General features: G+C 42.4%; 1 protein-coding gene across 2 annotated transcripts in view; it reads right to left on the bottom strand.

Annotated features, from left to right (window-relative positions):
• Positions 1 to 17321, bottom strand: part of ttc34 (tetratricopeptide repeat domain 34) — a 76743-nt gene that overhangs the window by 32200 nt on the left and 27222 nt on the right. For both annotated transcript variants that reach the window (XM_043676069.1, XM_043676071.1), the window contains 2 exons: positions 16148 to 16373; positions 7728 to 7920 (listed from right to left, as the gene is read on the bottom strand). In XM_043676069.1, the coding sequence (XP_043532004.1) occupies positions 7728 to 7920; positions 16148 to 16373 (419 nt within the window). The remainder of the gene's footprint in view (positions 1 to 7727; positions 7921 to 16147; positions 16374 to 17321) is intronic.

Genomic DNA, 17321 nt, shown 5'->3' with positions numbered 1-17321 from the left:
TGTGCACTATCCTGGTAAGCTTCCATCATTACAAAGACAAGCAGAGGGTCATGGAAGCCTCTACATTCCAGAGAGGGATTCAAGAGCATTGGTATATGGCGGCTCAAGGGTCATGTTTTTTCAAGACTTCTCGGTGGTGGTGGTGGTTCAGAAAAGGAACAATGGCAACAAGGGGAGATTGAGAGCGCTTGGGATCCAGTATTCTTTAAGGTATCCAGCGGTGCTTCGGATCAATCATAATGGATCCATACATTTGTTCAACTTGCCAGAGAAAGCGAAGAACTTTACTGGCACATTGACTTAAGTTGAACAGCTGAATAGGCGTAGAGGACAGAGCTGTTTGGGTTTGTTTTTCTTTAAAAAGGATTGATGGAGTCTCCTTTCTGGCAGGGGTTGTGTGAAATGATGCCTGAGATGGATAGAGTTTTTATCTTTAATCTCTATGTTAAAGGGATGGGTTACATAGTTCAGGTTCGTCCTCTCTGGAGTCTAAATGGTCCTATAGAAGGTTATGGCTAAGGATGTGTTTAAGTGGTGCACCTGGAAGATTAGATTAGATTAGATTAAATTACTTAGTGTGGAAACAGGCCCTTCGGCCCAACAAGTTCATGCCGACCTGCTGAAGCGCAACCCACCCAGACCCATTCCCCTATATTTATCCCTACATCTAACACTGTGGGCAATTCACCTAACCTGCACATTTTTGGACTGTGGGAGGAAACCGGAGCACCTGGAGGAAACTCACGCAGACACTGGGAGAATGTGCATGGAGTCATTCTCCTGTCAAGAGGAAGATGGCACTTTCCAGGCTTAAAAAGGATAGGGTGAATGTTGCCTTATTACAAGAAACACACTTGGATATTGCAGAGCATTGAAGCTGCAACAGAACGGTTATGACTGGATTTATTTTTCATCTTTCAATATGAGGAGTAGAGGAGGGTGGCAATTTTAGTTAGAAAGAATTTCCCGTTTAAGTTATTAGAGTGCATTAAAAACACACGGAAGTCTTGTAATCCTTTAAGCTTTGATACCCGAGGAAGAATACAGGATCTTAAGTGTTCACTGACCCCCGGCCCACCCCCTTAAATTTTTGACAGAAACATTTTCTAGAATGGTTAACCTTGCATCTGAACATATTATCATAGGAGGGGATTTCAATTGTCTCAAATATCTCACAGTAGACAGACTGCCCAAAGGCCCGCCAATATCTTCCTTGCGATCTAAACAATTAAAGGATTTGTGTGTTGAATTGGGGTTGGTAGATGTTTGTTGGCACCCTCACCCTACTGGCAGGGACTTCACGTTCTTTTTGAACCCACATAAATGCCATACCAGGATTGATCTTTTTCTGACGCCTGCAGCACATCTGGGCTCGGTGGCATCACGTACAATTGGCAATATCTATTTCCGATCATGCCCCACTGTATTTAATGGTTAAGTGTAAGGATACCATGGTAGCCTCAAGGCACTGGCAACTGGACCCCTTCATCCTCAAGGACAGCAAGTTTATTGCATTCTTTTCTACTGAGTTCAGGGCTTTTTTGGGAAACAGCTAAAGTCTATGCTAGGTGGTTAGTTATTTCCTATTCAGCCGGTAAGAAGTGACAGACGAGTGAGCAGCAACATTAGCTTGAAATGCATCTGAAAGTAGCTGAAAAGGCATACTTTGACAGGCCCTTGCTGGTTAACTTGCAGAGGATCACGGTGCTTTCGTCTGCACTGAACTCCATGCTCACATGGACAGCCAACAGAGAGCTTACATTTGCAAGTTAAAGGCTGTTTGAGCATGGGGATAAGCCGGGCAAGTACCTAGCGTACTTTGCTAGGGAAAGGAGTGTCCCCCAAGCCATTACCTCGATCAGAGAGGACACTGGAAATTTGACCTACAATTCTAAAAGATTAATGCAGCATTCCAGACATTTTACACTGAATTACATCAAACTGAAAGCTGTGAGAATGGGCAGGTTAGGATGGAATCTTAAGAATTTGGACCTTCTGGGAGTGACCCCTGAACAAGAGTTTCTCCTCAATGCCCCATTGTCATAGCAAGAGCTGAAGGGGGCTGTGAGGCAGCTCCAAAGTGGAAAGGTGCCAGGTCCTGATAGGCTCCTCAGTGAGTTCTATAGGAATTTATAAGTATATTGTCAGGGCTGATGCTTAGATTGTTTAATGACTCACAGAGATGGTGGGAGGAGGCCACGACTAAGAGAGGCAAACATCTCTCATTCTTAAAAAAGGGCTGTGCTACCTATAGACTCATTTCACTCCTGGATGTTGACTTCAAAATCCTAAGACTCTGGCATTAAGGCTAGAAGCTGTACTGCCCTCAACCATTAAGGAGGATCAGACAGGGTTCATAAAAGGTTGCAGATCGACAGACAATGTCAAGAAATTACTTAACATGATCCAAGTATGTCAACAGTGATCGGTACAGAGATTAGTGATCTTAGATGTGGAAAAGGCATTTGACAGGAGCAAGTGGCCATATCTTTTTCATACTTTGAAGTGATTTGGCCTGGGAGAGACCTTCATCAGGTGGGTGGAGGTTTTGTATAGTGAACCTCTTGCCATGGTCCTCACTAATGGTGTACAGTCAAGCAGTTTTAATTTTTGTAGGGGCAGTCGACAAAATGAGCATTTTGCCCCATCTGTTGTGTCCCATGTGAATGCTTCCTCTGCTTTTTGCTAGTTCGGCTGGTTCAGTTCTTTTATCTGGTATCGCAAGCGGCCCTGAATTAAATTAACTAAATTGCACTTATCTTACAGACTGGGAGGAGTGGGCCTCCCAAATATCAAAAACTACCAGGTAAGTTTGTTGTTATCTTACGTGAATGGTTGGGCCCGGGGTGGGGTTTGGGGGAGTCCTCACCTCACTTTGGTTAGACATCAAAACACCTCAGGCAAGATGCCCCCTTATTAGCCTGTTGTTCTTAGACAAAATGAGAATAATTAAGAAAAATATTGCCGTAGCCCAATAATTTGCAATAATGTCAAGGTGTGGAGGGCAATGCCTCAGGGGGAGGGCAATATTGCCAAAACATCATTTTTGGCACCCATAGTTGGTATGCCGGGCTTTCAGCCAGGGATGATGGACTCTGGGTTTAAACTGTGGGCAGTGTGTCTTGCCTGGATGATTTATTCAAAGGGGACACATTGATGTCCTTTGACCAGGTGGCTCAAAATAACGAATTGCCCAGTAGGGACTGCTTTCGTTTATTTTATGCTATAAATATCATACAAAAAAAAAAGAGACCACACTTCTAATGGATCCTTCTAGGTCTGACATGGAGAAGAGCCTGTTGAATGCTGAGGGTACATTAACTGTAAGCAACGCTCATCATCTACTGGGGGAGGCTCCCTCGGATGAAACCGAACGGCTCTGTAAAGGTATGGAGAGGGAGTTGGATGTTGAGATCTCTTCTGAAATATGGGAAGTTATCTGGGAAAATGCAAGAAGGATCTTGATTTGCAACAGGACCCACACCTTGCAATTGGAGCTTCTCCACAGGGTTCATCTAGCCCCAGACCACCTCGCTAAATTTAAAGCAGGAGCATCTCCAAAGTGTCCTAAAAGTAAAGCAAGTCTTTGGTCCTGCCACAGACTGTGGGCATACGGGAGCGCTGTGATAGGGGAAATCGACAAAGCTTTGAGGACGGAGGTGGAGGGGGACCCTGTGTCTCTTCTTCTTTGCTTTGTTAAAGCACTTTCATTACATGCACACACACACAAAAAAAAAAGGCTTTTCAGTATCCTCACTTTTTGTGCAAGAAAGAACATTCTATTAGGGTGGGTGTCGGAAAATCTCCCTGGTTGCTGGCGGGCTGGCATAAGCTAGTCATGGAGCACATCCCCTTGGACTTTCCTACAAGTATGGTACACCATAAAAATGAGAATTTCTATAAGACGTGGTGGCCTTTTTTGGATTACCTGGATACAGATTTGTCTGCCATACTAATAAGAGCCTTTATATAGCCATGGCAATTCTACGTAATGAATCTGGGATCCAGAGGGGAGGATCTATGAGCATTTGAATATATATATAAACTAATGTGCTCAATGATCGAGGGCTAATGCTTTGTTTTGCGAAGCTATGTTATAGTTATTATCATTATTATTATTGTTAAGATTTTCCTTTTGTTAACTTAGTTATTAGTTGTTATTTATGTAATTAGTGGATTTGTTTTTTAATATTGGTTTGAATTGTTTGGTTTTGCATTTGTTGTAATATTCCAAAGAAAAAATTACTTTTTTGCTAAAAATAAAAATATCCTTAAAAAAAGTAAAAGGAGGCAGATAGAAATCAGGAAACATTACGCTAGTTAGTCCAACCTAACATGGGAAAAATCCTAGGATCAATTATTCAGGAAGTAAAAGCAGGCCATTTAACAAAAATATATGACTAGGCAGAAACAACATGATTCTGTAAAAAGGAAAGTGGTCAACTAATTGGGAAAATAACAAGCAGGACAGATAATGGGGAACAAGGGAGTCATGCATTCACTGAAGATGTAAGGTTTCACCTTACATCTTGGAAGACTGCTGCCGTTCTTCTAGCTCTTCAGCATCCATTATATTCCCTCTTTGATTGCTCCTGTTGTGCAGGGCACAGCATGAAAGGATTATACAGTACACTACATTCAGGTGTTACTGCAAGGCATCCCGATACCAATACAAGCACTGGAACTTCATCTTCAGAAGGACTATCATCTGCTCCATGATAGTTTGTAAGGCATTTGACCTTTCAAAATTAAACAGCATGAGATTTCTCCAGGATACGGGCACCATGGCAGCTTCCAAGGTACGCAATGCAAACTCCGATGTCTACTGAAGACCACAGTTAACTTGTGCACTGATAAATCCTTTTTCTGTTGAAAAAGTTGTTGCATTACAATATTGTGCTTTCAACACAATGTACAGTTTACAGCACCCTGTATCTGGGTAAGTCAGCTATGTTGGCAAAGCTTACTGCCTAGGCTACAATGACCTAGTTATGGAGAAACAAGATAAAACCCTGTGATATAACAATCTTGATACATTTGAGGATTGAGAGATTCTTCACAGATACCCAGCGCATCCTTAGAAGCATCCAGTTACTCAAAAAATTGAGTACAACTGTCACATTGACAACTACTGGAATAGGATGACCATCCACCCTTCAGGTCTCAAATCCTGCTTTAGACGGCATAGTTCTGTGAAGTGTCCAGAGACATCCCAGTCTGCAGTTACAATGTACCTCTTCCATCTGGAGGAAATGGAGGTGAGGGCAATAGGCTCTGGATTTCTGTAATTTCCTTCACATCCTGAAGGGACCTTCAGCTACAACTTCCTCACGTGGAGACTATTCATCAGTCTCTGGAGATTATTGCTGGTCCTGGGCTGGCTAGAATTTGTTCCTCATCAATTTCTCCATGTCTAGCTTCGCAGAGATGATAACCTGTGCGTGGCTAGATCTAATGAACCTCGGTGAGGAATTTCAGAAATAAAATATGTTCTTAATATTCTGAGCAATCACATTCACCTCACACACTGATGACAATTCCCAGCATAGTCCTCCATACAATGAGGCATGGAGGACTTGGACAAGGAGGGCCATGGACATTGTTCCAACATGCACAGCACATGCCAAGTTGTGAAAATACTGCAGATGATTGTAATTGCGGCAGGACTATTGAAACACAAACTCTGTCATTTAAATGCCACTTCCAGATTTGTCCTATCTTCTGTCTACTCTCCTCAATCTTTGCAAGACGTGGTCCTAACTGACCTCAGCTCTTCACCTCTGTTTCTTCAAAAACAAAAATTCCGTCAGCTTAAGTTTACACATACTCACACTCGCAGAAAGTGAGAGGGTGAGAGGTCATGCACTTTGGTAGAAAGAATAGAGGCATGGACTATTTTCAAAATGGAGAGAAAATTCAGAAGTCTGAAGTGCAAAGAAACTTGGGAGTTCCAGTCGAGGATTATCTCAAGGTAAACTTGCAGGTTGAGTCAGTAGTTAGGAAGACAAATGCAATGATGGCATTTATTTTGTGAGGACTTGAATATAAAAGCAGGGATGTACTTCGGAGGCTCTGGTCAGACACCATTTGGAGTACTGTGCGCAGTTTTGGGCCCCATATCTCAGGAAGGATGTACTGGCCCTGGAGCATGTTCAGAGGAGGTTCACGAGAATGGTCCCAGGAATGAAAAGCTTAACAAATGAGGAATGTTTGAGGACTCAGTTTATAACCAATGAAGTTTAGAAGGATGAGGAGAGATCTAAGTGAAACTTACAGAATATTGAATGGCCTGGACAGAGTAGATGTTGGGAAGATGTTTCCATTGGTAGGAGTACCAGGACCAGAGGGCATAGCCTTGGAGTAAAATGGGTAGACCTTTTAGAACGGAGATAAGGAGTAACTTCTTCAGCCAGAGAGTGGTGAATCTATGGAATTCCTTGCCACAGATGGCTGTGGAGGCCAGGTCAGAGTATATTTACGCCTGAGGCAGACATGTTCTTGATTACCAAGGAATCAAGGGTTACGGGGAGAAAGCGGGAGAATGGGGTTGAGAAACTTATCCGCCATGTTTGAATGGTGGAGCACACTCAAATGGACTGAATAGCCTAATTTCTGCTCCTAAGTCTTATGGTGTTATTGAGATTCAGGCAGTGTAGTTGGAAGTAACTATTACCAGTTCAGTAAGGGGCTAGAACCAGGGGACACTTTAAAAAGGTGATGGGTAAAAGAACCAGACACATGAAGAAAAACATTCGTATGCAACGTGCAATTACAATTTGGGAGATACTGCCTAAAAGGTTGGTGGAGGCAGACTCAATTCTGGCTTCTGAACAGGAATTAGACAAGCAGAAATACTACAAGGAAACAAAAGGGAGTGAAAATAGCTGAACTTCTCTTGCACATTTTGGGACAAATGGCCTTATTTGGGAATGTAACCATTGTATGATTACAAAACAAAGGGATTATTTTTACATCCTCATGCAAAATATAGATAGAATCGACAGTTTCTGCTCAGGATGCAGCTTTGAAATAGATTTGAAAATGAGCACAAGCTAACGAGGGATGTGGAAGCTCCAGTGGAAGTAGGCAAGAGGAATGGGAATACTGAACAAGCAGCATCATATACAGCAGAGGTAATTTTGAGTCAAGCGTTTCTGTAGGGTGGAACTTGGATTTAGAATGAAAGCAGGTTGGAGGTCACAAAGACATTCATGAGAAAACTCCTTCGCAAAGGGTTAAGGATAGCATTGCTTCACTGATGAAAGATGACGAATTGGTGGACTGGATATCAAAAGCTGTTCTACCCCAACCTCAAAGGCAGTAAATACTAGGATAATTGGAACCTTCAAGAATGAAAGTGAAAGTTATATTGGCTAACAGTATCAGACAAATGGAGTGGAGGTTCAAATCAGCCACACCCCAAGCCAATGCCAATTAAAGCTCAAGTGGTGAATGATCTGACTATTTCTTGTTCTTACTCAACTTAGTGCTCAAAATCTAATGGCAAGAATAAAATTCTGCATGTTAATAAACGTGGATAAGTTTGTCATAGCAGCCTCAGTGTTTATGAATGGTGTACAAACCCTGAGATTTCCAGTCTTCCTGATTCACTGAGTGTTTAAGTCTCATCATTCCCCCCATGTCATTCTTAGGATATTAATATAATCCTGATCCAAGTTTCATCTCACTGATCACATCTAGTCTAACGAACAACCTCCGCCACTAACCTGATAAAATTATTGCCAGAGAGAGATAGGCCACTGCTTCCTTTACATATGTGTCACCTTCCTTATTTTGTAGGATTGACATTGCACTGGAATGGCAATGTTTCTGCATTAGGTCTCGATCTTCTGACTTGAAAATGTCCATTATGGGCAGGAGGCAGGAAGTATCACCGATCTCAATGACTTTCTTTATTAGCTTTAAAAAAGAAGAAATGTTTGGTGAGACCTCAAAAATTGGAGGCCCTTTAAATTACTGACCCTTCCTCAGCAATTAATTACTGGAAAATACGGTATCTGGAAAGACAAGACTCTTTAGTCAGCCCCAGTATGCAGTAACAATTTTAATCACAAAGTCCCTTATAAGCTTCTCTGAAAACTTTCTTTTGCAAACTTGTCTCATTTTGGTGAGTTTGCTGAGCCCAGAGTTGATATTTGATTGTATGTCCTTTCCATAATATATCCATATCTGAAAGTCATAATACACAGCTGGCTAAATAGTGTAAAGTGGTGATTTACAGTACAACTTACAAACCTAAGATCATGAATTCAAATCCTGCCCCATTGAGTTACTGAATAAAATTTGCAACAGTGAAAATTAAACCAATTCACTCAATGTTCAAAAGGAATGAAAGGAAATCTGCCACACTTGCCTACATGCAACTCTGGTCTCACGTTATGTGTGGACTCTAAGTGCCTGCCAAGATAACCAAGATATTTAGATTGTTGTGACTGTAATGAAGTCAGCCATATGGACTCAGAGAATGAGTTCCCTGATTGGGGCTGTTAAACTGGTCCAGTCAGGGAACCCTGGCTGATAGATATAAACAGAAGTGTCAGAGATTCTGTTCATTTTAACAGCTGGCTCAGAGGAAGTCTGACCAATGTCAAGCACTATGCACAGGTAAATAAAGGGCAAGTTGGATGATGAGATACTGGCTTCTGTAGAGTTGCTTTAGTGGCAACAAGAGAAAACAATATATACTCCTGAAGAAATTAACTTGCAAACAGTCATCTTTGAGTTGGGTGCATATTTCGGGCATGAAGTTGGGAAACTTAACTTGTTTCATCCTGCCGAAGTCTGGGCCCATGCGTGGAAATAATGCATTTTCCACTTCCCCATACAAAAGACATTGAGGCAGATGAAAAACAGAGCAATTCTCCTGACAGTTTGTGGACCTGCAGCTTTTTCAGTTATTAAGCACCAGAGAATAAAATATTTCAAGATGTTGAAGGATATAGTTAAGGAATATTATGACCCTAAGTCTTTTCTAACTAATGAGATTACTCAGCTGTTTGAGAATTAGGGAAACAGTGTTGTGATTTTTGACGAGGTTAAGGTGACTGGCAAAGGCATGTGACTTTGGTTTAACCCTTACTGAGAGGCTGAGACACCATTTGGTATGTGGGATTAATGATATAACTATGCAAAAGTACCTACTAGCTGAAGCCCAAGTAGACTTCAAACAGGCACTGCAGCTGGGTTTGTTATTAAAAAATACTGCAAAATGAATTAGAGGGTATGCTGATGATAGTGGACAGCCTTGCCAGACTAACTGAGTTTGGGGAACACCATCACAAGAGAAGACAATTGCATAGCCTCACTCAGGACATATCCTTTAATGGAGGGTCTCTCGGTCAGCGATCAGCAAAACCCCAAAACAAAGCCCATGCCTCAGCCAAATGAAGATGGAAGCAGGCTGGAGGTCATAAAGGCATTCATGAGAAATTTCCTTGGGGTGTGGCTGAAACAAAAAGGGTCATCACAACTAGAACTGAAACCTTTCTGGACACAATGAGACCAGATCACCATAGTGGACAGCTTTTTATTAAGGGGAGCAAGAGTGTTTGTCCCGATAAAGCTCACTGTCAGATACTGGCTGAACTCCACTAGGAGAAAGTGAGGACTGCAGATGCTGGAGTTGAGAGCTAAAAAGGTGCTGCTGGAAAAGCGCAGCAGGTCAGGCAGCATCCAAGGAGCAGGAGAATCGACGTTTTGGGCATGAGCCTTCCTGAAGAAGGGCTCATGCCCAAAACGTCGATTCTCCTGCTCCTTGGATGCTGCCTGACCTGCTGCGCTTTTCCAGCAACACCTTTTCAGCTCTCAACTCCACTAGGATCATCCAGTAGTGTCCAAAACAAAGAATTTGGCAAGAAGTTGTATGGTGGCCAGGACTGGATGCAGATAGAACCACGTTGGTGGGGTTGTGCCCAGATTGCCAACAAGGACAAAAATTAACGACAGTAACTCTCCCATCTTCGTGGAAATAGTTGGGGAAACCCTGGACTCAGTTACTTGTGACTATGCCAACCCTTTCATGGCTCAATGTTCTTAGTCATTGTAGACGCCCACTCAAAGTGATTGGGCACGCAGAGTTCATTCGTCAAACACTGGGACAACAACAGAGAAGCTGCAAACATCTTTTGCAATACATGGATTCCCAGAGGTGTTGGTCACAGACTATCAATTACCAACAAGGAATTTGAGTATTTCCTGAAGTTGAATGGCATTCAGGACAGCTCCATACAATCTATTGTCCAATGTCTGGTGGAAAGAGCAGCCTAAACTTTAAAGGTAACCTTAAAAAAACAGCCTACAGCTTCACGTGATACCAAACTGTCTTGGTTCCTATTTGATGATTGGACCATGCCTCATGTAACTACGGGGATTGCTCCAGCAGAGTTGCGAATGGGGCGAAGACTCTGCATCAGGATAAATCTTATCTTTTTAGATCTGGGGGCCAGGGGTGTGGTGGTAGTGATGAAGCAGCATCAGGAGATGAGATTCTGCTACTCGAGTGAAACAGTTTACTTCAGGGAACAAATGTGGTGCCAAAATAACTGAATAGTCCCTGCATGGGTATAGGCATGGTCGATGAGGGGTCATGGTCCCAAGACGTACAAAGTTCAGGTAGATGATGTGGACCTGAACTCGTGTGTAGATCAAAAAAGCTGCAAACATGGCAGGAGCAATATGTACCCAGTTCCTCAGAACAGCTGGAAAGGCTGTCGGAACCTGTTGGTTCTCCCCCTTTGTCATCTTCGAAGAAATTTCACAGTCTGGGATGAACACAGCAGACGTCGCCACTTCAAAGCATTTATTCCTTGAAGTGGAGAATGAATTTCTTCTATGATGCTCTGGGTGCAAAATGTAGGCTACAGTCCAGTACACACTGCCCGTATCTGAGGCGGAGTCCGAAGGATCCAGATCTGGTGCAAAAACACCACAGGGGTGTCTACAAGAAGAAGAGCAGCCTACGTCCCCAGATCTGGTGGGGTGGGGGCTGTGTGCGCAGATGCAATTACTGTAGCAAGATCAGCCAGGTGGACCTCATAGAATGAGTTCCCTGATTGGACCAGGTTAACAGCCCCAATCAGGGAGCCCTGGCTGACATTTATAAACAGGATTGAAGTTCTGTTCACTCAGTGGCCGAGGAAGCTGGGCCTGTGACAAGTACTGTGCATGTGTAAATAAAGGCCGACTTAGTGACAGGATACGGGCGTTTGTGGAGTTATTTCGTACATAATAAGTCTTTGCATTGAGAGTTTAGATAAGGTTGTAATGACTCTCCTAATCAATTTCCTGACTGCTGATTAAACCAAACTTGTTAACACAATATTTATACACTTTTGTACAGTACAATAGGCAAAATAAAACCATAGTCATGTGTTTATTACGAATCCAATCTTTTTGTTATGGATGTAAATTCCCCAAAAAGGGTGAATGACCACAAGCCATCAAATTACTCCCCCTTCAAAAAACTGGATTTTTTTCCTCATTTCCAAAAGACATAAAACTATCAATTTAATACCATGTCGTTGTGTTTGAAAGGTGACCTTCCCATGGTCCTAGCAGGACTGGAGCCAGCAAGCGTCTATGTTCATTCCTATTGTCATATAAAGCCCATAATTTAGGTTTATTAGATTAGATTCCCTACAGTGTGGGAACAGACCCTTCGGCCCAACAAGTCCACACCGACCTTCAAAGAGCAACCCACCCAGACCCATTCCCCTACCCTACGTTTTTTTTTTAAAACCCCTGACTAATGCACCCAACACTATGGGCAAGTTAGCATGGCCAGTTCACCTAACCTGCACATCTTTGGACCGTGGGAGGAAACCGGAGCACCCGGAGGAAACCCACGCAGAGACTGGGAGAACGTGCAAACTCCACACAGTCTGTCGCCTGAGGCGAGAATTGAACCCGGATCTCTGGCGCTGTGAGGCAGCAGTGCTAACCACCGTGCCACCCACTACCACAACAATTCCAATTTAGTTTTTAAAAACTGGGGAAAGAATCAATTGGTTGAAGATTAAAGAAATTTCAAAAGAAGAGCAAAAGTACATTAAAATGGGAGGAAGGAAAATTTTAAGTAATGGCTATCTCTGACTAAATGCCCACATCCTTGTACTATATCTACAATTCTAGTGCAAGGAATCGCCACAGCTTTTTTTATTAAAAATAAAAGTGTTTCAAATAGGAAAGAGAAGACAGAACAACTGATGACTGGGGTTGTTACAAAGCATGCAATGAGGTGGTGTTAAAATGGGAGTAGCAGTACTGGTAACAATAATGCAGACTCAGCACAGGTTTTGCATTTCAATGGCGATGATCCTTCAGATTAGATACAGTTGAGCTGTTGACAATTTACGGTCAGTTGTTTTTAGAAACAAAATCAATGATTTGGTACAAAAGTGAACTAATGGAGTATTTGTACTTCATGCATACGAGGAATCAACATGGTGTGGAGGAAGGAGAGAGAGAGTAAGAAAATGTAGATGAGATCATCATTAACGGGGGAAGAAAGTTAAAAGGCAGATAAACAAAGTAACGGAGTTGGTGGAAGATGAATGAGATGTAGGGTAGGGAGAATGCATTAACATCAAGGAGAATAAAGAACTTGTACATCATTTGGTACACAGTCTGAGCAGTCCACTAGACAGCTTAATGTTTCTGATCCAATGATGTAGAAAATTTGGTGCTACAGTCTGACCAAAATGGAAAGTTTGGAGTTGGTGGCCTGAGCTGCACACTCGTACATTCTTGGGCTGGAAGTTCAGCAGAAAAGCACTATTCGCACTCCAGTGCCAGAAGACTGAAGGTTGGCTAACATGGTGCCACGATTTAAGAAAGGTGGTAAGGACAAGCCAGGGAACTCTAGACCAGTGAGCCTGACGTCAGTGGTGGGCAAATTGTTGGAGGGAATCCTGAGGGACAGGATGCACATGTATTTGGAAAGGCAAGGACTGATTAGGGATAGTCAACATGGCTTTGTGCATGGGAAATCATGTCTTGCAAACTTGCCTGAGTTTTCTGAAGAAGTAACAAAGAGGATTGATGAGGGCAGAGCTGTAGATGTGATCTATATGGACTTCAGTAAGGCGTTCGACAAGGTTCCCCATGGGAGATTGGTGAGCAAGATTAGATCTCATGGAATATAGGGAGAACTGGCCACTTGGATACAGAACTGGCTCAAAAGGTAGAAGGTGGTGGTGGAGGGTTGTTTTTCAGACTGGAGGCCTGTGACCATTGGAGTGCCACAAGGATTGCTGCTGGGTCCACTACTTTTCATCATTTATATAAATGATCTGGATGTGAGCATAACAGGTATAGTTAGACAGTTTGCAGATGACACCAAAACTGGAGGTATAGTGGACAGTGAAGGTTACCAGCGGTTACAATGGGATCTTGATCAGATGGGCCAAATGGGCTGATGAATGGCAAATAGACTTTAATTTAGATAAATGCGAGATGCTGCATTTTGGGAAAGTAAATCTGAGCAGGACGTATACACTTAATGGTCAGGTCCTCGGGAGTGTTGCTGAACAAAGAGACCTTGGAGTGCAGGTTCATCACTCCTTGAAAGTAGAATCACAAGTAGATAGGATAGTGAAGGCGGCATTTGGTATGCTTTCGTTTATTGGTCAGAGTATTGAGTACAGGAGTTGGGAGGTTAAGTTGTGCAGGACATTGGTTCGGCTACTTTTGGAATATTGCGTGCAATTCTGGTCTCCTTCCTATCGGAAAGATGTTGTGAAACTTGAAAGGGTTCAGAAAATACTTATAAGGTTGTTGCCAGGGTTGGAGGATTTGAGCTACAGGGAGAGGCTGAACAGGCTGGGGCTGTTTTCCCTGGAGCATTGGAAGCTGAGAGGTGACCTTATAGAGGTTTATAAAATCATGAGGGGCATGGATAGGATAAATAGACAAAGTCTTCTCCCTAGGGAGGGGGAGTCCAGAACGAGGGCATTGGTTCGGGGTGAGAGGGGAAAGATATGAGAGACTTAAGGGGCAACCTTTTCACAAAGAGAGTGGTACGTGTATGGAAGTCAGAGGAAGTGGTGGAGGCTGGTACAATTTAAAAGGCATCTGGGATGCGTATATGAATAGGAAGGGTTTGGAAGTATATGGGCCAGGTGTTGACGGGTGGGACTGGATTGGGTTGGGATATCTGGTCGGCATAGACGAGTTGGACCAAATGGTCTGTTTCCGTCTTGTACATCGTTTTGACTCTATGACCCAGCCCCTCCTGCCTCTCAGATTTCCTGCTGTGATAGGCAATATGCCATTCATCCTGCAGAGACATTCCCATAGGTACCATACTCATTTTACACACCTCCTCAGTAAAATTCTATTCATACCCATACAAGTTTCAACACTTCAAACACTTCACTGGCTAGAAAATATTCAGAAGTTGTGAATGGCAGTTATAAATACAAGTCTTTCTGTTCTCATATAGTTATGTAGCATGACCATTTCTCAGTATAATGCCAAATTACCTCCTATGTAGTGTTCCCACTTTAGTGCCATACTTTCACACAGAACGTCAGCTACTTTGCAGACTATTTGAACAAAATCTCCAATCTATATCCATTTCACTGTTCGGCTTTCTCTCTAGTTAGCTTAAATCTGTCCCCAATGGCTTAAGATTTAAACTGTAATTCTCTACTGCATATTTCATAATCAAATTCCGTCAAAGACCATTTGAAATGTTCCATTGAAGCAATTTGAAAAAAAACATTTTTGGCTGACTGTAGAAATTCTGTAATCTGTGGTTTTGGTGCCATCTTGTGGTTAAAAAAAAAAATAGGTTTAGAAGCTATGGGATTTTCTCTACTTAGCAAATGTTACACCAAGATTTTTTTTTAAATTTCAAATTTTGAAAATATGTGAGAAATTTCCTCAAAAATAATCCAACTAGCAACCTTGGTATAGGTAAAAATCAGAGAACCAGAAAAGGAAAGACCTTTAAAATGTTCATAGACAAAACCCCACATTGTCTCTTTTCTTCTGATGGAAATGTGTTGCTGGAAAAGCGCAGCAGGTCAGGCAGCATCTAGGGAACAGGAGAATCGACGTTTCGGGCATTAGCCCTTCTTCAGGAAGGGCTAATGCCCGAAACGTCGATTCTCCTGTTCCCTAGATGCTGCCTGACCTGCTGCGCTTTTCCAGCAACACATTTCCATCTCTGATCTCCAGCATCTGCAGACCTCACTTTCTCCTCTTTTCTTCTGATGTCAATCAACCCTTTGTTTCTCTACAGATGTCTCAGTGACTCTGATCACTTTTATACTATCTGCTTCGATAGGTCAGGTTTTGATAATCCTTTTGATGAAGAAATAACCCCCTGCCACCCACCCTCAATTGTTATGCAAAGTTTAAATTGTGTTTCCCATGATTAAAACATCTCATTCAAATTGGAGCATGAGAAAAGGGATTGGGAAACCGCATTACAATTCATTAAGACATGGAAGTTATGCAGTGAAAGGCAGAGAACATAGTTAAAAGGACAAATAAATATTGAAACAGAGGAGGACATAGTACCATAGGGAGAGTGAGGGAGTGAGTGCAATTATCTTCATGATTTGGAGATGCCGGTGTTGGACTGGGGTGTATAAAGTTTAAAAAAAATCACAACATCGGGTTATAGTCCAACAGGTTTAATTGGGAGCACTAACTTTTGGAGCGCTGCTCCTTCACCAGGTGGTTGTAGTTTGGCCACAACCACCTAATGAAGGAGCGGCGCTCTGAAAGCTAGTGCTCCCAATTAAACCTGTTGGACTATAACCTGGTGTTGTGTGATTTTTAACAATTATCTTCAGATTGCTTGAGCAACATATCAAAACAGACGTAAACTGCAGCGACTCAAGGCAGCAGCTCACTACCACCTTCTCAGAAGCAAAGTAGGGATGAGCAAAAATTGCTGACGCTGCCAACCATACTCAAATCTCAGAATAATCTTTTATAAATATGAAGCAGTAAATAATCACTTTGTTACTGTACATATCTGCAGATCTGTTCATCAACAATTTGCTTTAAAACTCAATTTTTCTCTTTCACAACAACAAATCACAATACCAAGTGTAACAAAGCTGGAGAATACCTCACAATAACCATCTGAATTCCAGCTTCCTGGTTATCATACCTGATTGGCGTCATACAGAAAGCCTTTCTTCAGTTGAAGCAGGGCAAGCCGAGCCAAGATTGAAGAATGCCGAGGGTTCTTGCCAAGAGAAACCAGCAAAGACTTCTGAGTTTCTTCCATAGAACCAAGTTGGTAGAGAGCATCTGCAGACAGAATTTGGGAAATCTCATCGGATGGCTCTAGCTCAAGCAGCAATAAAGCCAAATAATGAACACCCATTGCATCTCTAGGAGTAAACAAACATATGTGGATTGAATTAGAAAGACTATTACCTTTAAAAATCAAATTAGAAGTTATCATTTTGGCCTAGAGTCAAGAATAAAAGTCAAATATTTGTAAGTGTGTGGAAGCAATGGCCGAGCAGTATTATCACTGGACTATTAATACAGAAACTCAGCTAATGTTCTAGGGACCTGGGCTGAAATACGTTTTTGGCAGACGGTGATGAATTGGATTTCAATTTTTAAAAATCTGGAATTAAGAATCTATCAATGACTAAAAAAAACATTGCTGATTATCAGAAAAATGCATTGGCTCAATAATGTCCTTCAGGGAAGGAAACCTGCCATACTCACCTGGTCTGGCCTATATGTGACTCCACAACTTGACAGAGTCTCAACTGCTCTGTGAAATGGCCCAGCAAGCCACTCATTTGTATTAATTTCTACCAAGTCTCACCAAAGCCCAAAAGGGAATTATGGATCAACCTTTAACTTAGAATTGAGCGGTTCAAGAAGGCAGTTCACCACCACCTTCTTAAGAGCAACTAGGGATGGGCTGCTTTTAAAAAAATTGTTCACAGAATGTGGGCTTTGCTGACTAGGCCAGCATTTCTTGTCCATCTATAGGGCATAAAAGAGTCAACCACATTAGGTCTGGAGTCACATGTAGGCCAGACCAGGTAGGGATGGCAGAACTCCTTCCCTAAAGGGCAGTGAACCAGATAGGCTTTTCAGATAATGAATTTATGGTCAACATTAGCATCTTGATTCAAGTTTGTAGCAGCATTTGAACCAGGTGTCCAGAACACTAAGGTCCCTGGATTAATAGTCCAGATTAGAGTGGTGCTGGAAAAGCACAGCAGGTCAGGCAGCATCCGAGGAGCAGGACAATCGACATTTTCGGCTAAAGCCCTTCATCAGGAATGAGGTTGGGAGCCTCCAAGGTGGAGAGA

This window comes from Chiloscyllium plagiosum, chromosome 34 (assembly GCF_004010195.1).
Source record: "Chiloscyllium plagiosum isolate BGI_BamShark_2017 chromosome 34, ASM401019v2, whole genome shotgun sequence".
In the NCBI taxonomy this organism is placed as follows: Eukaryota; Metazoa; Chordata; class Chondrichthyes; order Orectolobiformes; family Hemiscylliidae; genus Chiloscyllium; species Chiloscyllium plagiosum.
This window is presented reverse-complemented; position numbering and strand designations above follow the sequence as displayed.